This window comes from Camelus ferus, chromosome 35 (genome assembly GCF_009834535.1).
Source record: "Camelus ferus isolate YT-003-E chromosome 35, BCGSAC_Cfer_1.0, whole genome shotgun sequence".
Lineage (NCBI taxonomy): Eukaryota > Metazoa > Chordata > Mammalia > Artiodactyla > Camelidae > Camelus > Camelus ferus.
Genome location: NC_045730.1, coordinates 7472283 through 7494259, shown reverse-complemented (window position 1 = coordinate 7494259; position 21977 = coordinate 7472283). Strand labels below are relative to the sequence as shown.

The 21977-nt window shown below is 40.2% G+C and overlaps 1 protein-coding gene and 1 non-coding gene across 2 annotated transcripts; both read left to right on the top strand.

The window, feature by feature from the left end:
* The first annotated feature begins 13711 nt into the window (after window positions 1-13711).
* Window positions 13712-14227, top strand: LOC102506896 (leucine-rich repeat-containing protein 20-like). The gene has a single exon (XM_032473562.1). The coding sequence runs from the start codon at window positions 13712-13714 to the stop codon at window positions 14225-14227; it is 516 nt and encodes a 171-aa protein (XP_032329453.1).
* Window positions 14228-14345: 118 nt separating this feature from the next.
* Window positions 14346-15666, top strand: LOC102504751. The gene has a single exon (XR_004317419.1). It is a non-coding gene; the product is annotated as a pleckstrin homology domain-containing family G member 3 (transcript).
* The last annotated feature ends 6311 nt before the right edge of the window (window positions 15667-21977 follow it).

The window sequence follows — 21977 nt, the reverse complement described above, 5'->3', positions numbered from 1 at the left end:
GTTTCAAGAGGTTTTTTTTTTTTTTCTGGGAAACTATTAATGAATCTTACAATTTAGATATATTATTAAAATATTATTGTTACAATCATAATATTTACATAATTTTCACAACTTTGCTTGTATGTGCAATGAGTTGGTCTATACATCTTGCCATTTCTAAGTTTCTTTTTTTTTCCCCCAAATTAAAGCTACATCCAAGTTGAAGAAATGTGGTCTCAGTAAAAATAGGTTAATGTGTCTTTGTCTCTGGCAAAGCAGATATTAGTTCAGACTTAATTTGGATCAGGATTCACCTGGTTTCATTAAAGTTCTAATATCTGAAACAGGGGAAATCTGAAATAGGGGAAATAAGCTAGGACTTTATCAGGACAATAAACAAATTAGATCAATAACATGCAGATCATTCTTAACTTTATCAGGAAGTCACCTCTAATCCTAAAATGTTCCAGCTGGAGCTAGAGGAATAAACAGATGACTCCAGTAATGTAGAGATAAAATAATGGTTGACTTAATTCAACTCAGAAACTATCGCCCTTTATCTGCTGGGAACAGAGGCAGTAGGTGCTTCCAATTATGGAACCAGGATCAGAACTCATTCTTCCCTCCAATAAGAACATTTAAAAGTAAAATCAACGTCTCTATTCTCAAGGTGCAACTTTCAGCTACATTTTTCTGGAAATAATGCATTGGTGGAAAATGCTAAATATGCTTCCACTGAAGTGCTGAATCAGAAAGCACCCCCACAAGATCCGTCATTCAACATTAATCCCCTGTGTGTGCACCCGTGTGGGAGTACCTAGGCTCACAGACCAAATGCCCAGAGGGTCAGGAAATCTATAATGACACAGGAAAAGAGCTCCACTTTTGTTCCCCAAGGATATACAGTAAATGCTATGTCATCTGGAGAATTCTGTAAGGGAGCTATGGACCAAGATTAGGCTGTACCAAGAGGAAGACAAAAATCCTGATGAAAATGTATTATTTTAAAATCAAGTCACCACATTTCATAAAGGTGGACCAGATGTCTAGAACTGAGTTTATCTGCATGACTTGTGTCTTCTATTTCATCTGGATGGCCTGGCCAAGGACAGACCAACATGTGTCTTAAATTGCACTTGCTTCTTCTGAGAATGCTCCTTAGGTAAGGTTAAACTTTTTTCTTTTCTCCAACAAATGATTTAACTATGTAAACTGGCTTGACTTCACCAACAAATTGTGGCTTTCATGGAATCATTTTAAATGCCCGTGGTTAACCCTACACAAAGTCTGCCATTTGATTTACTTGAATTTTCATCTTTTGAATGGGGAAGTTGGTTAAGTCAGTGCTTCTCAAAATTAAATTCTGATGCAGTGGGTCTGGTGTTAGCCTTGGGGGGTCTGCACTTCTGACAAGCTCCCCAAACAGGCTTATGCTGGTGGTCTGAGGATCACACTCAGGATAGCAGAGTTAAGCAATTATTTAACCCATCAGTTACAACACTTGGGTGTATTCAGAAGATACTCTGAGAGCATCATTGAAGTTCTACATAGTTATGTTTTAAATTTTGCCGTATTTCCACTCAAGAACTGACTCTAAGTCTGCCTAGATCATTCAACAGGCAGTTCTTGTCTTGAATTCACAATATTAGACCACACCTTTGAAGGACCACATCTAAACCAAGTAAGGTCACCCAAATATAGAGAAATGTCTTTGAGTAAACAAAAATCACTTTTTGTTTCAATAAACTTTACCTGTAAAGAGTGAAAGCTATTTTCTACTTTTGAAAACTCCTCAAATGGAAGGACAGTGACTACACTTTTGAAAGGTCAAGAGATTTGCCTTGGGTTTCTACAGCTGACGGGTTTCATTCCTTTTCCTGTTGAGTGGCTTGGACTTTGAAATGAAATATCTACCCTTGCAAAGACTGATCACAAGTATTTCAGATTTTCACAGATAAGTTTCTAACTGGAAAAGGCTGTGAAATGCTGGCTAGCTGGTTTGGGACATTGCCACAGTCTATAGAAAAATTCAGGCAAACCCTTGAGAAGTACGAATCGTGATACAGAACCTAACACATAAGAAAATGTGTTAACAAAGTAAGTTGAAAATATAAATAATTTAACACATTAAACAAGTTGCTATAATAAAGTAAATTATAGATTTCTCAGGAGAAGATACATACTAGTTGAAATTCTAGTCAAATAACAAATTTTAAGTAGAAAATATGTAGGAAAGAGATAAGGGAGGATGCAGGAAATCTAGGTAAACATTATCAGGCATAACCTACCAAGACTCAAAAGGATTACATATCGAAACCTCCTATCTTCTCTCATATTCAAATCCCCAAGTTCTGTGGATGTGATTTCTTTTAAACTGAAATTCCAAACTTCTATACTTAGTGTGTAGACTACAGAAAGGAACTGATAAATAGACAAAGCAAACACAGTCGAAGCAGTTAAATACATGTTACACTGATTTCAAAGGATCTATGCAAAATTGGAAACCAGTGTATTAACTGTAGATGTTAAACTATCTGATTTTATTTAGGATAAAGTGCTCTGTAAGTAGAAAAGCATTCATTTTTACAATTGTATAGTATACTTAATTTCATTTTATTGAATTGGTTTACTAATTTGGAAGGCAAATAACATGCATTTGTAAATAACATTATGTATTTGTTCTGTTCATATCAATCAATATTGGTGTGTGGATTCAGTAAGTGGAAGTGACAAATAACATTCAGTAGTACAAAAGTTTTAATATAATGGAAAATATCTTGTAGTAACCTATAATGAAAAAGAACATAAAAAAGAATGTATGTGTGTATATGCATGACTAAAACATTATGCTGTACTCCAGAAACTGACACAACATTGTAAACTGACCATACTTCAATAAAATATTAAACAAAATTTTTAAATTATAAAATAAAATAAAATAATTTTCTTTCTTTCTCTACAAACTGAGAACTAGATTTTAAAATTCAAATAGGGTTTGAGCCAATATGGTTGAGTAGAGAGACTCACAGCTCACCCCCTCCCACAAATACACTGAGAATTATAGCTACAAACCCACTGAATCACACAGAACACCTACTGAACTCTGGCAGAGCCTCACTCATTTCAAAATACAGAAAGATCCTCAAAATCTTATAAACAACAAGTTCATACTGTATAACACAGGAAACTATATTCAATATCTTATAGTAACTTATGGTGAAAAAGAATATGGAAATGAAAATATATATGTTCCTATATGACTGAAGCATCATACTGTACACCAGAAATTGACACAACATTGTAAACTGACTGTATGTCAATACAAAATAATAAATAAATAAAATTCAAGTAAACAAGGCTAGAGAATCTGCTCTCTCAACCTAACAATACTGCTAATAGTGTAATAGGTAGAGGAATGATAGAGTAAGGTTATCATTTGGACAATAAGAGAAAGAAAGGATTAAAGATGATAACAGACAAGATGAAGATAGTCTCAAAGAGAGTACTAGGTCGTTACAAACCCACACACAATGCCTTGTGGCTCACATCCCCAGGAAATATTTATTTCTAATTAGACTTGCCAATGAGTATACAAAGAAAAAGCCCTTAATGCAATGCATCTTTTAAAGGATCTCTTCACTGGAAAAACTGAAATGGTAGTTATATTAGACGGTTATTAGCAGTGCTGTGCTTTATACTTTAAGATACTTTCTCCAAATGTTCATAGAACTTATTTTTGCTTGTTTTGTCCTAGGCTGATGACTTAACTCAAGAAAGGATTTCCTTTGTTATGCCAAGATTCTGTTTAGTGGAAATTTAGGATTATTCTTAATGCTATGGCGATTGGGAGGAAGGGGGTTTGCTTAATAATGATTTTACTAACGTCAAAATGAGTTTTCAAGCTCAACTGTGAAATTCAATAAAAAACTGGAAATATATGCGGGGGATTCTGCATTAAGTAATCATCTTGAAAGAATTTAAATCTTTACAACCAGGGGGTGTTATTAGGGATGACTGTTCTCTTCAGGGCCACTGACCATGGTAAGCACATCTAACCTGATGTAGGTGTGCTTAGGTTCACGGGGCAATGGCTCTTGGCTCCTCTGAAGGGCTTCCTCTTCCTTGGTCCCTTTCCAGGATCACATCTGTTTTAAAGAAAACACCCTAAAGTGACTGTACCAAAAGCGTCTTCTTGCTGATTTCACTCATCTTTCTCACACCCTCTTCTTATTCCCTCCTTGACCTCTTCTGTATCCCAAAGATCTTTCTACCTCTGCTTCTCTTACTTCAGTATCATAAAAGGCTTGCAATTTAATGAAAAGCATTCCTCAACATTTCATCTACACTGAGGGTAGGTGAGGCAGGGCAGGCACCCTGACACAGGGACACGCATGTGGCTGTGTAGGAACATGTCTTTGCTCCTGTTCTCCTTTAGGCTTCTAATTTCCATTGTTAATAAGTTATAAGTAGTCACAGATAAATGAATTTCCCATTAAGGCCACCCTCCAGGTTATTTACTTATTAATTTTTAAAAGGATCTATTGAGTGCTGTGTACCAGGCACTTTACTTGGATCTGTGGGCTTAGAGATTGGGACTACCCAGCCCTTGTCCTCAAGAGACTCACAGGATAATAGAGAAAACCAATACTTTCCCAGCAGGCACCTGATGACTAGCATAAAAATAGAAAATGGAGGGGGAGTGTATAGCTCAATTGACAGAGCTCATGCTTAGCATCCATGAGGTTGTGGGTTCAATCCCCAGTACCCCCATTAAGTAAGTAAGTAAATAAATAAATCACTCCCCTCTCCAAAAAAAAATAGAAAAGTGATAGAACTCTTCACTCATACAATTATTCATTAAACATGAGCTATTAACTCATTCATTCAGGTATCATTCACATACGGTGAACAGGAAAAATAAGATCTCTGTCTTTGTGAACTGAACCAAGAGTGCCCACGTGTGCCTGCATACACACACGCAAACACACACACATGCGCAGAGCGTGTATAGGTACTGATTTAAGTTTTACCTTTAAAGAACATATTTGATTTCGCTATCACACACAACAGCTAAGATTTGTGAATGCTGCTTCTTGCTCTGTTGTGATGTGCTCCTAACATCAGGCTCAGTAGAAGCCCTGTATTTCCAATTTAAAAACACTTTCCTGGTGAGTATTTTACTGATTACAGCTCTACCTGCATCTGATCATGCAGGCAGACAGGACACCCTTTGAAAAAATGTATCCTGCCATGTCAACTACACCTAGTGGGACCTCAAACCTTGGCATTTAGCTATGTTTATGGAAACCTATGATCAAGTTCCATATACAGACGTAGGCACAATAGATGTGAAAAGAAATGTCTGTGTGTGGGAGTTGTCAACGGAACTGACTTGATGAGATAACATTATAAAGAAAATTTGTCAATATTTTCCCAGATTGATAAGCACCTACTTTTTGACTCCTGTCAAGTTTACAGATTCTTTAGCCATTTGTGATAAAAGAATCATTGATAGAGAATAAAAAGTAAGCCTGAAAAGAGTTGATGGTCTGTGTGATAATGTAAGAAAGAGCTTTGAAAACTCATTTGCAGAACTGTGAAAAGCTCAACTCTTTTCAAAATGAGTTGTAAATATCTTAGAAAAGTGTGTGTGTGCTAATTTCCTATTTCAATGGAGCAATAAAAGGAAGAGAAGAAAATGGGGGGTCTTATGACTATAGGAATGAAAGGAAGAAGAAATCTGAATCCCAAGGACTAGGAGATGAAAAGAGATTACCCAATCAAAATTCCAGCAAGTTATTTTCTGGAAAGCTAGAAAGTGATTTTCCAGTTTTTATGGAAGGCAAAAGACAGAATAGCCAATACAATACTTAAGAAGAAGAACAAAATCAGAGAACTGACATTACCAAGTTTCAAGACTTACTATAAGGTGAGAGTAATCAAGACAGTGCAGTATTGACAAAAGAATAAACAAACAGATCAATGGTGTTCCACTGATAGCCCAGAAATAGACTCACATAAATATAGCCAACTGAGCTTTCACAAAGGAACGAAGATAATTCAATGGAGAAATAATAGTCTTTTCAACAAATGGTGCTGGGACAACCAGACATCCACATGCAAAAAAAAAAAAAAAAAAAAGGAATCTAGACACAGATGCCTTTCACAAAAATTAACTGAAAATGGATCATAGACATAAATGTAACATGCAAAACTATAAAACTCAAGGAAGAAAACATGAGAGAATCTAAGTGACTTTGGGTTTAGTGATGACATTTTAAATATAACACCAAAAGCAAGATTCATGAAACAAAAACTTGGTAAGTAGGACTTCACTAGAATTAAACACTTCTGCCCTGTGAAAGATACCATTAAGAAAATGGGAAGACAAGCCATAGAGTTGGAGAAAATATTTGCAAAACACATATCCAATAAAGGACTTGTATCCAAAATATACAAAGAACTCTTGAAAGTCTGCAATAGAACCTTACCAAGGAAAATACACAGATGGCAAATAAATGTATGAAAAGATTGTCATCATATGTCAAAAAGGAATTGTGGATTAAAACAACATTGAGATACCACCACACACCTATTAGAATGGTAAAAATCCAAAACACCAACAACGCCAAATATTGGTAAGGACATTAAGCAAGAGGAATTTATATTCATTTCTGGTGGGATGCAAAATGGCACAGCACCTTTGGAAGACAATCTGGCAGGAGGGAGGGGGTATACAGAAACTCTATTTTCTATTCAATTTTTCTGTAAACCTAAAATTACTCAAAAATATAGTGGGTTTTTTTTTGTTTGTTTGTTTTTAAAGAAAGAGCAAAGCTATCCCTGAAACAAAAGTCACATTAAAATACCAAAAAAAAAAAAAAAAAAAAAAAATTAAAGGCAAAAGCCTACCCTTTAGAAAAAAACATAAGATAAGAAACTAAAAGTGAAATAAAACTGCCAATAGAACATAAATGTATTTCAATGGGACAGTGATTTTTAAATGTAGAAACAGAAACAGCAAACCCAAGGTAAAAAGTTTAGGGGGATTCAAATTCACATTGTTTTCATAAACAGATCTCATCAGGAACTCAAAATTGCATGGTTATGCTCAGTATTCCAAAAATTCATTTGTCTGTTTTGGCATGTGCAGTATTCATATTCAACTGTAGTTGATATCATAGTAATTAACAGTCCAGGAGATGGGCCAACCTAATTTAATTAAAGTTTCTCAGGGAATCATCATTGTAAATTAATATTGAATGTGTTATATGCTGCAAAAGTAAAATAACGGAATCATAATTCCATGTTGTAATGATTCCTGACATCTTTGTGAAATTTGAAGAAAAGCTATTTTCCTGTTACATGGTATACTGGGAAATGAAAAGGGGCAGTGATGTACAATTGAAGACACTGGTCTGAAAACTCAGTAATAAACAGCTGTCTATAGATATTGGCAAATGGCATAGTATTTAAACAGCTAAATATACCTCCTATGAATAAGCGTAACACCAAAGAGGAAAACTGAGTTGACCCCGAACGCCAAGATGTACTGTAGTTTCTGTTTTGTTTTTAGAGGGTCCCCTGGGCATTTAATCGCTATGAGTTAGGGCGGTATTAGCTTTTGACAATTAAATACTCTTTTTTTTTAAAGATTGGTTGTTTCTTGATTATTATTTATGATGAGGTTATTTCTGTCTGTTAATAGGGATGAATTTTTTTCTAAGTTAAAGTGTGGGTGGTGCAAATTGAGAAGCCCATTTTTATCTGAAAATGATAAGCCTTATGGTAAATTGAATTATTGTTCAAAATTCTTTATTCACACCCTCCGCACCCCGCCCCAATGCTGTATATATCTATGAACTTTGCCACTTGTCTTCTCAGTATCAGTATTTACTAAAGTCGGCAGAATTTAGTGTCCAATCCTATAGACACTGGGTTTGGCTATTGGCTTTGAGTGTTGGAATATGAGCAAAACAATTTTGTGCCAATTGCAACTGAGGCTGGCACGGCAATGCATGTGTTCACATGTGAATATTGTTCTGTCCTGAGCATTCATGATCGTTATGTGAAGACTTTCTTCTGTAGCTGCTGCATCTTCAGCCTGAACCCTACAATAAATGCGTCTGGAACAGACCAGAGCCCAACCTGCACTGAGAAGCCGAGCCCAGCACCAATCAGCTGAACCCCAACTGTTACACAAATGCATGATAAATAAATCCTTATGGTTATATGCCACGGAGATCTTGGTGGTTATTTTATACACCACAATAGCAGAGACAAGCCTCATTCTCTTGCTCATAGGGAGTTTAGAATATGAGCACTCCAGATCTATTTACCTAGTTTATAACTCCACTTGGCTGCATCAAACATAACAGATCAAAAATCAAACACTGTTTTTCCCACTTAACATTGTCCTTCTTGAGTCTCCCCATCACAGCAAATGGCACCATGATTTAGTGCCCATTAAAACCCAAGAAGTCATTCTTGACAATTCCATGTCCTTGGTCACCATACCTTATCCATCAGTAGCTTTTCCATAAATTTTCTTGAATTCATTCACTTCTCTCCTTGGCTCCCTATGGTCTCTACCCCACAACCTGAGCCGTCTCTTCTACTCATCAAAACATTCCATGAAGAGAATGAAAGACAAACTACACACACACACACACACACACACACACACACACAGCTTTGCTCCTGACCGAAGATTTGCCTAAGGCTAGAACAGTGGTGTCCAATAGAAATATACTATGAGCTACATATATAATTTTTAATTTTCTAATAGCCACAATCAAAAAGCTCAAAAGAAACAGACAAAAATAACTTTAAATGATATATTTTATTTCCCATAATAGATCAAAAATGCTATCATTTCAATAAGTAATTAATATAAAAATTAATAATGAGATAGCTTAGCTTTTCATACTGTCTTCAGATTTGTTTATTTATTTTTCTTTTCTTTTTGAGGGAAGGTAACTAGGTTTGTTTATTTATTTACATATTAATGGAGCTACTGGGGATTGAACCCAGGACCTCGTGCATGCTAAGTATGTGCTCTACCACTTGAGCTATACCCTCCCCACCAGATTCAGTTTTTAAGTTAATGCTTAACAAAACATCTCAGTTTGGACAAGCTACATTTCAAGTGCTCAACAGCCACATAAAAAGTGAACACAGATCTAGAATATATGAATGCCTATAAATCAATAGGAAATAGTCCAAAAGAAAATGGGCCGAAGACATGAACATAAAGGTAAATTCATTCAGCCTTCTCTTACTTTGTTCCTGTTTAAGGACAATGTGCATTTAAAGCTCTTTTTATGAGAGCAGACTGAGGAACCACTGGTGGGAAGGGTGGGTTTCTTGTCCCCTAAAAGGAATAAAAATGGCTGTAAATCTTGATTCTCCATAGTGATAATTTTATTTGTTATTTAGAGATTAAACAGACTGGCCACATTACCACTGAAGTTTCATATTTAGTTCTATTAAAATTTAATGGTTATCAACGTTCTTAAAAATTCTAATTATCCAAGATAATTTTTATTCCAATAGCCAAGTCATTCCTCTGAGGGGAAATTGTGCTTCTCTGTGACAGAATCTTTACTGTCAGCATAATATCCATCCCAAAATTAATGAGATGAGTGGAATAAAAAATCATGAAGGTGTACAAATTTACATATTTTCCTGAAGTCACAAAAGAGAAACTATAAACAACCGCGTTTAGCTTCTAGTTCATTGCAGACAGCATCCCCAATGAAGGACATTTTCTTATCTCTTAAGAACATTCACCTTGTTAGGTACATTAAATATATATATATTTATATATATATGTGTGTGTATATATATATATATATATATACACACACACACTTGAGATTTCTGTCCTTTTAAAGAAACAATTTTCTCAGAAGTTCTGCTAGACAGCACATGAGAGTTCTGAAAAGGTTATCCATTTCATAAACGCAACTATTAGACTTCTTGGAACTCGAAGTTCCTGATAAGCCTCTTCAGAGAAACAAGAGAATAAGGGAAATAATTATTGAGTCCCAAGAATAAAACTTTTGAAAGTCTGGGGTGGAAAAAACAACTCATTCCGGAGACAGAGGAAGTTAAACATGTGAGCCCTTCCTAGGCTGCAGATCCATTATTGGCAGGAGGAAGTGTTTCGGGAAACCATGCCAGTCCTGCTTTGTAAGTGTCCTATCACCCTGACCACAAGATCTAGCACGGATTTTTTTCAAGACAGGGAGTGACATAAATAAAAGTCATACCTGAAGATACAGTAAAACTATAAAACAATAAGAATTATAGCAACATTGAAAGAAAAAAAAAAAAAACCCTAGCAGAGGGAAGCCACCATGTTGGCTACAGGCAAAGGAAGGAGAAATGACACCAGGAGCCAATGCTGGTGACCACAGAGCAAGCCTGTGAGTGATGGTAATATGAGAGTAACCACAGGGTCCAGGCCACTTCCAGCCCCTAATTTGGGCATTAGGATGGATGCTGACATGGAACCAGGAGGTGGTACCTCAGCTACTACAAGGCTGTAATCACGATTGGCACCAGAAACAGGAGAACTTTGGGTGAAACACCCACACCTTCCTGCCATGGTAAGGGAAGTTGTTGAGTGATTTGTTTGCCCAGAGAATACACTTTGTGGAAGACAGGGAGGCAACAGCTGTCTTCCTTTCCCTGGCGTCGCTACCCGCACTAGCGGTGTAGGCTCCAAGTCATTCTAATCTTACTTGTTCTGAGCATGGCAAGGGTTTTCAAGCTTTCAAAAGCTGGCTTTTCCATCAGCACTTTTAAAAACCTACTTACCAATTTTATGGACTACTTATTTTGTGTGCTATGTGATTTGTAATGTGAAAAATCCCCACCCCCCAGTCTAGTTTATGACCAGGAAGATGGCCCTACAGAGATTTGGAATTATTATTGTGTCTGTTCTTTGAGCTCTGATATATATCTCAGTTATTTCTGGGATACTATATCAGAACCCAAAGATTCTGAAAGAAAAAACAAGCACATGACTTTAAATGGACTCTTTTAAAACAGTATTTCCCTGTTGTCCATTCTTATTTCCTCAGTCTTTTTCTGGGCTGTTAAAAAGTAAAACACTACTTCAGAAGATATACATTTAAACTACGTTGTAGGGGTCATGTAATTTGAATCTAAAGCACCTTAAATTACCTGTCCATTAGGAAAAATCAGATCTTAACGCTCCCAAAACTATTCTGTTTAATTGAAAGTGCTCAAAGAATAATCCTTCATAAATATTCAAATTCAGTGACTTGAACTAATATAGCTACATTTGCCTGTTCTGTCATGGGATGAAATTGAAAGTAATAAAGCTAATAAGTAAAAGTAGTGAACTACCTCCCTTGGATTAATATAGATTAATGGATTAATCTACCTTGATTAATGTAGAAAGCCAGTCTTACAAATTTAAGCAAATTTAAGCAAAGCAAGCTATTTCTTTTCTTCTTGGTAGCAAAAACATTTTAAATTAAAAACACAAATTGGCTTCCAGCTTCCCCCAACCCCCTCACAATTTTCTACCTTTAGGAGATTCGTAAGAATAAAACAATGAACATTCATATGTCATTTACCCAGATTCATCAATTACTAATATTTTGTCACATTGGATTTTCTTCTCTCTTTCCTTTTTATTTTCATGACCTATTTAAGAGTCAAGATAAATGATGTCTTGACATTCCACCTCTAAATACTTCAGTCTTTATTATCTAAGAACAAGGTATTCTTGTACATAACCATAATTCAATAATCCTATGCAAGAAATTTAACACTACTACAATTTTATCTTGTAATTTTCAGTCCATATTCAAACTTCTCAAATTTTCTGAGGGATGTCTTTTATAGCATTTTTCAATCAAGGATCTAATAAAGAACCATCCATTAAATTTAGCTGTCATATCCTCATCTACTTTAACCTACAATTGTTCACCAGTTTTAAATTCTTATTCTCACAATTCTGAGGAGCATTTGCAGACATTATGCATAAATAACTCAGTATATATTTCTAAAGAGGTAGGGCATTCCCTTATATAAACACAGTATGATTTTTTAAATCAGTATGTTTTTTAATGTTATAAACTTGACTGCTTCTTTTTATAAAAATTTAAGAAAACACCAAATAGAAGAAGATAGGGAAAAATCATTACCTTCTTCTAGTAAAAAGTGGTGACTATCTTGTTACACTTCTTTTCAGTCATTTCTTTATATGTTGTTTGTTTGCCTATTTGTTGATTTCACATCATTATATGGAAGGAACACCATAATTGAAAATCTTAAGTAATATATTTTAATTTCCTCTAAAGCCAGAATAACACAACCCAGAACACAGCTGGAGCAATGAGATCAGAAGTTTCAGGCTAATGATAGTAAAAACCAATGTCAAGGTCCCCTGGACTCCAAAATGCAACGTGGAATTGTGGCAGTAAGCTGACACCGGAAATTGTTCCATTATATTATTCTTTAGTGTTTCAAGGTAATTTGTGACCAATAAAATGGTATCTTCAGCCAGACTAATCTGAATTCCAGAATTTTCTCCTGTGACATCTAATTGAAAAACTTGAAATGGATGAGAGAACATACGATGGTTGAGCGTTCCCTCAATTGCATGATCGTAAATTACCCTAATTCCTCCTTGAGAACTGCCTAGAGGGTATTATCAAGATAAAAGTATAGCTTTTAAAATGAACTTAGGGGCAATAAAGGGCATCAAAAAATCATGAAAGTTGAGTTGACACAGTCTTGGAACAAATTCAAAACCTTCAGCATTTCAGTAGGTTTTTTTTTTTTCCCTTGATCATCATGAACGCACTTTATATTTCCCAGGGGAAAGGGTCCTCAGACAGAACCATTCAGGATACATTTCAAAGAAATGAAGATACAATACTACACATACATTGACCTGAACAGGCATTGCAGAGACTGGTGGCACCATGTGATTAAATTAAGTGTCTAAAGTGTTATTTTGTATTTCTTTCAGCCAAAACTCTATAGGCAGTCAGACCCAGACAACTGAGATTAGAATACTGCTCAAAACATACATATATATTATCAATCAGTAAGAGTTTTATATACATGCTTGATTAAACTATGACAAAGGTTTAAATAACTGGGCTTTTCTGAAAGAAAAGAGCAAGCAAGAAAAAAAAAGTAGGAGTCCGCATGCTGTCTTATAGCCACAAATACATAAATATAAAGTAAAAGCAATTTATTAATTTAGAGCCACGTACCATTTTCTTTCTCTAAAGCATTTATGAACTTAGAAATTTTCTAAAATAATTTTATGTGACCATTCTTCTCATGGCTGTTGAAAGGAGCAATTCATTATTTTATGCACATATAAAAGGATTAATTAAATTAATACATTATAAATGAGAGCTGTTCCTCCTTTGAGAAAGAGAGTTATTTTTCTTTTTTGGTAGCTATTATAGCTCAAAACAAAGTTTATGTTTTTATGATGCCATTAAATCTAATTGATAGTCTTGATTTTTCCTATTATGTTTTATTTGTTTTTTAAACAGGAAATAGTCTTTTTAGTTGATATTAACAAGTTCGGGTAGCCCGGCCGGCTCCAATGAGCCACTGTTGCATACGGCGCTGGCGGCGGCAGAGGGAGCGTGACTGCGCTGCGCAGGCTGCTAGAAGGCATTGTCGCCGCAGCAGGTCCCCTTGTGAGTGGCAGACCAGCCACGTCTGCATGCTGAGGAAGACGGGTGAGGCGGTGGCCAGAGTGGCAAGGAAGGTCAACAAAACGGTGGCGAGCGGCTCCGACACCCTGGATCTGGCCGAGTGCAAGCTGGTTTCCTTCCCCATCGGCATCTATAAGGTCCTGCGTAATGTCATCGACCAGAGCCACCGCATCATGCTGGCCAACAACGAGCTCAAGTCCCTCACCAGCAAGTTCATGACCACGTTCTGTCAGCTCCGAGAACGCCGCCTGGAAGGGAACTTCCTGCACCGCTTCCCCAACGAGGTCAGCACCCTGCAGCAACTCAAGGACTTCCCGGAGCAGCTCACCACCCTGCCTGCTCTGGAGACCATCAGTCTGGAGGAGAACGAGATCATGGACGTGCCCGTGGAGAAGCTGGCTGCCGTGTCCGCCTTGCGCCTCGGCAACCTGCACTTCAACCCGCTGAACGCTGAGGTTCGCGTCATCGCCCGCCACTCATCATGTCTCATGTCTCCAGAGGGCGCATGGGCCCCTGCACGCTAGGCCTCCCTCCTCATGCCCGCCCAGCAAGGGGCAGAGGCCACCTGACCTGGTTCCCTGAAGGGAGGGAGTCCCACAGGCTCATGGGAGGCCAAGCTTGGGGGGCTGGGGGCGGGTGGGCTGAACAGCGCATGACGGGAGGGTTGCAGCGGTCCAGGACAGACCGCACAGAGCAGCAGCGAGCCCTGGGATGCCCAGAGGGCAATGGTTTTGACCTGCGTGAGCCCCTCTTCATCCTGGAGGAACACGAGCTGGGGGCCATCACTGAGGAGTCGGCTGATGCCTCGCCAGACAGCGCCTCCCCAACCAAACTCCCCAGCCTGGCCCACCAGGCCCGGGAACTGAAGGAGCTGATGAAGGAGCTGAGCAGCAGTGCCCAGGGGGAGCTGGTGACCCGACTGCACCCCCACATCCTGCAGCTTTCCCATGTGATGGACGGCCCTGTGAGTGAGCGAGTCAAGAACAAGGTCTACCAGCTGGCCCGCCAGTACAGCCTCTGGATCAAGAGCAAGTTGGTGGCAGCCAGGACGTCGCTTCAGTGGGAAAAGGTGGCTCCCACCATCCCCCACCTGCAGGAGGAGGCTGAAGCACCAGCAAGAGGCCAAGGTAAGAGGAAGCCAGTGCTGTCTCTCTTCAACCATGAGCAGCCCACGGCCCCGGAGCACAGCCCACCCAAGTCCGGCTCTGCCCGGGAGACGTTGCCACGATGTTTCTCCCTCAGCCCCTCAGCTGCTAGCCCGAAGACCACCGTGCCTGGGTCCTGGCCGTCCCCCCGAAGCCCCTTTGACATGGAGACCTTCAACTGGCCCGACGTGCGAGAGCTCTGCTCCAAGTACACCTCCCATGATGAGGCGCTCCAGGCGAAGGGCGGCCGGCCCCGCAGCCTGCCCGTCAGCCGGAGCCGCTCGCTGCCGGAGAACATGATGGAGCCGCCTCTGTCGGGCAGAGTGGGCCGTTGCTGCAGCCTGAAAGCCAGGAGGGGCCCAGGGGGCCCAGAGGCTGCTCAGTCCCAGCCTCCGGGGGGCAGCCCCCAAGGGGGTCGGATCCGGGAGGAACGTCACCACAGACCTCACCCTGGAGGACAAACGGCGCGTGATTGTCATGGAGAAGGGGCCCCGGCCCAGCCCGGCTGTGGGAATGGAGGCAACCAGCAGGCAAGGACCAAGCTCACCAGCAGCTGTGGAGGGGTAGGGGCAGGGTCAGAAGTTCCAGGAATCTGCAGAGAAATCAGCCTAAGGAAGAGGGTCCCAGGGATCCTGCGGACCCAAGACAGCAGGGCAGAGTGAGGAGCCTGAGAGAGAGATTCCAGGCCTTGAACTCCATAGGTTGACTCTGAGTCCCGGAGGAGGGAGCAGCCATGCTGGGGGATGAGGAACTTTGGCATCCTTGCCCGCAGCCAGGGTTCCCTGCTCACCTGAGCCCTGCCCGGGGCCCTCAGAAAGGCCGCCCCTGGGGGAGCACCCTGCTGTACCTAGCAAGTGTCTTCATCTGCTGTGAACACGCCGGTGACTTTCCACAGGCCCAGACGAGCCCTTTTTCCCTCTGCGGCCAGTGTAGCCACTTCCCTTGTATATAGACCTTCTCTGGTAAGAAGCCAAATATTTAAGCTCACTTCTTCCCAGGGTTAGCAAGGCCTGCTCAGGCCAGCCAGACTGAGGGCCCGACCATGGGACACACTGGAAGGTGGCCTGGGGAGGCTTTGCTCTTCAACTGTGCCTTTTCTTAGGATCCAGGCAGGAATGAGGCCCATAATTTATTGCTTTCCATCCTGTGGTGTGTTAGTGTGCTCGCCTGTGTCCACACTAACTAACTGTGTTCTGTTGTTGAGTCCCTACCTGGGAAGAATGTCGTGGACTCCATTCAGGTACTTCTGTGGGTTGTCTCACTGGCCCCTGTGGTTGTCACTAATGTATACACATTTCATTATTTGCCAATGGTGTAATAACCACTGTTGACCAACCAAAAAAAAAAAAAAAGGCAGGTAGGATGACCAACCATCTTGGTTTTCCCAGGACTGAAGGCTTTCCTGGGACATGGGACTTTCATAGCTAACAGTGGGACAGTACCTGGTAAACAGGGGCAACTGGTCCCTGTACCAGGAGAGGACCTGGGGCTCTTGCTTCCTGACAACACCTGTGGTTTGGAGAACTCCTGACTCCTGAATCACCAGGTATCTACCTCCCACCTTCTCATCCATGGAGGAAGCAGACTTGGAGCTCAGAGCCCACCAGGTCTGGCCTGTGGGAGACTCCTGAGGCCCTACGACTTGGGGAAGCCAGACCACCCAAATCCTACATCCATGGACACTTCTCCACTCCTAAGGTTAGGCTGTTCATAGCTCAGACCACCACTCAGAGCACTAACCCTTTCTCAGAATGCTCCCAGTCCCATCCCCCCTCCCCAGCTCTGAGTCCTGTCCCTGCCCAGGTCCCCTGTCTCTTGACAAGTGGCTGACAGGTTGGGCCATTGTTGGTCCATCATTGAGCACTTGGCGTCCCAAGAGATGCCTTGTTCACCCTGCTCATCTCCCAAGGCCTCGTTGGTCAAGCTCTGGGAAAAGGGTTTTCAAGGTGAGGAGGTCAAAATGATTTCTAGGGCTTCCAAGTTCAGCCCTGGACACTGGGGACAAGTGGGCCTGCAGTCCAGCCCAGGCTGTCCTAGTCTCACCCAACCTATGTCTTAGAGTGGGATTTCTCTTTGTTGAAGAAAGGGTGCACTTTTCTGACACTCACAGAGGCACTGTATGGCCAGAGCCTTGCAGCTCACATGTGGCCTGTGGGCCAGCAGCATGGGCATCCAGGGGAGCTCATTGGAAATGCAGAATCCCAGGCCCCACCCTAGCCCTCCAGAATCAGAACCTGCACTTCAAAAGATCGCCAGGTTATTCCTGCAAGCACTTTACTGTTTGAGAAGCAAGGGCCTGGGGGTGACCCTGGGGATATCCTCAGAGTGGAGGGCGAAGGTTCTCAGCTCTCCCCCTGCAATGCCAGGGCTCTGAGTCTGTGCTCATCCCCCTCCCTAAACCAGCCCCCAGAGATCCTGGCCTCAGATCTCTTCAGAGGCTGCGTGGCACTCCCAGTGAAGGGACTGACCCAAAGCCACAGGAGATGAGGGCTGGGTTTGCCCTGCCCTCTGGAACCCTGACTTTCTGAGTAATCTCTGCATGCCAAGCCAGAGCCCACTGTGTGAGTGAGCCCTTAGCTTCAGTCTGCAATAAAGAACACATTGGTTTCAAAAAAAAAAAAAAAAAAGGTATTTATAAAAGTCTGTATAAAAATTAGACACCTGGAATTTTATATCAATCTACCCAGAAAAATCCATCTGTAGCATAAAAGTTTAACTGGTACATTTTTAAATGCAAATGCAGCTTTTATTGGTTACTATGATCTAGCATAAAAGCCAGAGAACATTTCAAGAAGTAACTTTAAAACCCTAAGTGCATAACTTCCATATGAATGTAATAAAATTCAAAATTAAATTTTCATCAAGATAAGTAATATATATGAATGTATATGTGAAGTGTAAATTCTGTAAGTCTTATCTGATTGCCAGTATCAGCAAACTAAGAAATACATTCCTAGCATGAACTGGGATCTCAGCCCACAAGTACGTGTCCTCACACATACAGTATTGCTCAGAATTATCCATTAATTGTGTGAATGAAGATAGAAAATAAATGTGTATGTGCCATCTTTTCTAATAGGACACTTGATTCAGTTTATGTAAAGGACTTTCTAAGACTACTTTTAAATTATTGCCACTAAAAAAATTAAATGTCCACTTAACCCTGGACCCTCCAGCTTTAGTTCTGATCAGACAACTAGACCTTTTGAAATATCACTTACTAGGGTTTGCATCTTCCAAAAAAAGTTACTACTGAAAAAGACATGATGCAACAGCTAGTACCTCAGATGTTAGTTGTTAAATTCACATCAAAGGCATGGGCTTTGAAACCCTTAGGTTATGTGCTGCAAAAGATGGCAGAGGGAGCAGACACTAAAGGATCTGGAAAGCAGGCTTCATGCTGCAGAGCACCGAAGACAGGAAACATCTGGGACTACCTATGCATTGGAATGTACCTTGTCCATCAATCATGGCTGAAAGAAAATGTCATGGCAGGTAGTGGTGGTGGAGGGACGTCTCACTTAAGATTTGCTGCGATCTGGTGTGGCAAACATTATCAATTCCATTTTTATGGGAGCATACAGGAATTTGGCGCATTAAGTTCCAAAACTAATCAGTTGCATAACTGGACTTGCCCCCAGGTTATCTGATTTCTGGTTCAATCAGAATTCTTTTATCATCTCCACACCCTGTTCATTCATGCCTTTACAGTATCACTATTTCTACAGTGGCTCCCTCATCGCTGAGCCATCCTGGTGCTGTGCACACAGGAGATGCTCATTAAATGTTTGCCAATAAAGAGTATATACTGAGCCCCGTGTGTTTGGCACAGATCCCATTACTTGACATACAGAGCAGTGAACAAAGCAAAACCCTAATCTCATGGAATTCACATTATAGAGAGAGGAGGCATGAAATCTTATGAACAAATAATTATATATTAGAGGATGATAAGTGCCTGCAAGAAAAATAAAACTGGACAAAGGAGAGAGGGATGGAGAAGTACTACTGTAAATAGCAGAGAAAGCTTCTCCAAGACAGCAGCATTGGGCAGAGGTCAGAGTGAAGTGGAGGAGTGAGCCATTCAGATATCTGGGGGAAGAGCATTCCAGGGAGAGGAAACAGCAAGTGCATAGAGCCAGAGGCAGGGCCAGACTTGGTGTGTTGGAGGGAAAGTGAAGAGACCTGTGTGGTTGGAACACCAGGAGGGAGCCAAGGGTGACTGGAGATGATGTCGGAGAGAAGGCTGGTTGGCAGGTCAGGAGAGACGTGGTAGGAGATTTTATTCTGAGTGAGATGAGAAGTCATTGAGGAGCGTGCTAGCATCTCACTTCAAAAAGATCCCTTTGGTTGTCCTAGAGAACTGTGAAGGGCAGGAATGGTGGAAGCTGGGATTGGACCCAGGAGCCTTCGGAAATGGTCTAGAGGAGCAGCTACTTGAGGAAAGAGGAGGGACTGGTGATGGAGGTGGGGAGAAGTGGTCCAATATTTTAGATGTGGGACTGTTTCTACTTGAGCCAGTAAAAGCATTTGATGGGTCATTCTGGCTACTTACTAGTTCAGAGCACAGGGATGATTCTTTAGAGGATAAGCTTATTTATTTATGTATTTATGTATTTATTTCCTGGTGGTCTGTGGGCATAATTAAGCTAGAAGAAGGAATTTCCTGGCACCACTGCATCAGAACAGCCAAGCTAAGACTCCCTATTAAATAGATGCGAGGTTGGGCTTAGGGGGTTGGCGAGCCAAGCTTATTGAAAACCTACTTGATCTACTGCACGATTTAATTAAGAACTGGATTCTTACTTGATGGACTCATGGCTTTTCCATAATATCATCACAGAGGCAGGGGGTGGGGAGTCACCAAATCCTTTGACTTTAAGATGATCTGAGACAAAAATGGAGAAGCTTCATCTCCATGAGAACTCTCCAACTATCATGAGCGATTTTATTTCTAATACACAGAATCACTGCCTTCCTTCCCAAGCAATTATCTAAGTAGATATAAATGTACTTCGAAACTGTCTTGTTTTCCAGACACCGTTACTGTGATTTTGTTTCTGCCATCCTGCAGCCCAGAGTGCAATTGTCTTTGTTTCAGGCAGGTTTCCTTTGAAGAAGAAAAGGAGTTTTTCCCTAGGTTTCCATTTCAAGAAAATTAAATTGAATTGGATTTTCAGGTACCATTAATTGATGTAACAGAGAGAATAGAAATCTGATGATTTGGCTCAAGGCTTTAAAAAAAATAGAAAAAGACTTCAGTGGGGAAACCTCCAGGCCTAAAATGTCAGTCTTCTTGCTATTTCTGCAACAACATGAGCAGTAAAGAAACGAAACAACCTGCCTGATCATTCCCCTGGAGGCTGCGTGTTTTAAACTGCTGTTTCTATGTTCCATGTTTCAAAAGTCCCAGAGATAGTTTATTTATAGCAAAAGTACATTTAAGAGACAGAAACACTGAACAATCTGGAAAAAAACTTTTAAGTGTGTTTGACTTTCCCCCCCCAATCTAAATTTTGGTTTCCAGTATCTCTCATGATGACACAGTGAAATCTTTATTTGATACCCTCATGCACCGTGTAGGCTTACTGGATAGTTAAAAGGCTCTTCATGTGGGCAATGATGTTTTAGGTCAAGGGTGGGTTTTTCCATATTGAAAAAAAAATGAGTGTTGTTAATTTCATTTTGAAAAATGTGCATTAACATGCACATGTGTATCTAGAAAAGTTGTTATAAATGGCCCCGTCCTAAGAAGTCCATTCCCTAATCCAGGGAAACTGTGAACATGTTATGTTACAAAAAGGAAATTAAAGTTGTAGGTGGACTTAAGTTTGCTAATAAGTTGGCTTCAAAACGGGGAGATTATTTTGGATTATCTGGGTGAGCCCCATGTAATCACACGTGTCCTTCAAAGTGGAAGAGGAGATGTCACAATGGAAGGAAGGCACAGATGCAATGTTTGCTTTGAAGGTGGAGCAAGGGGACCCCAGCAAAGGAATGCAGGTGGCCTCTAAAAGCTGATAACATTCTCCCCTGGATTTCTGTAAAAGAGCATAGCCCCACAAGCCTCATCATTTTAACACAGTGAGTCAGACTTCTGTTCATACGGACTGTTTGATAACATACTTGTGTGTTTAAGCTGCTAAAGTTGTGGTAGTTTGTTACAGCAGCAGCAGAACTCTAATACACCAGCCCCACTGGCCACAGTACATAAACAGACACCACTGGTGGGTAATTAGGGGAAAATGTCTAAATGAGCTCCTGAGAGGGGCAATAATGAAAAAAAAAAAAAATTAAGGAATACTGCCCTGGATGTTGGCAAGCAGGCTCTCCTGCTTGTATTTCATAAAATGGGGCCTAATCAATGTTTGGATGGGCCAATTTTACAGCATCAGGTTCTGTTGCTTTCTCTGGAGAAGATGAGAAAATTGGCACAAATAGTTATTCCTAAATATGAAGAACTAAGAGAATATTCTTCAGGGAAAAGATGAAGGGAAACCAAAGAGCTTATGTGTAATAGAAACTTGAAAAGCACTGACGTGGTAGAGTGTCTGTATGTACATTTTTGATGGAAGAAAATATCTGAAGGTTTACAGTCCAAAATGTTAACGGTGGGTTCTCTGGGTGGTCATACTCTCTGTTTTGTTGCTGTCTGTTTGTTATGACTTCCCTACAAGAATTATATATTACAGGAGGTTTTCACTATATGGTGATAGTTGGTACCTAGATGGGGACCAAAATTTCATAATAACTAGTTTAAAAAAACCAGATTGTATAAAATAAGCTACAAGAATATATAGTACACAGGGAAAATAGCCAGTCTTTTATAATAACTATAAATGGAGGAAATATAGCCAATAATTTATAATAAATATAAATGGAGCTTAACCTTTAAAAATGGTGAATCACTATACTGTACAATTGTACCTAATATAATATTGTACATCATCTATATTTCAATTAAAAAAATCCTGTCTGAGTTGAGTCTTCATCTTAAAAAGTAGGACAAGATTATAAAATACATTTATTTCATATCATATATTGTTACAATTAAATTTATGTTGCAAATGAAACTACATTGTTAGAACTGTGTTCTTCGAGAATATAAAGTCTAGAAAATAGAAGTAGT

Excerpts from the sequence above, each read along its gene's own strand:
- LOC102506896 (XM_032473562.1), top strand. The coding sequence starts at position 13,712 with ATGCTGAGGAAGACGGGTGAGGCGGTGGCCAGAGTGGCAAGGAAGGTC.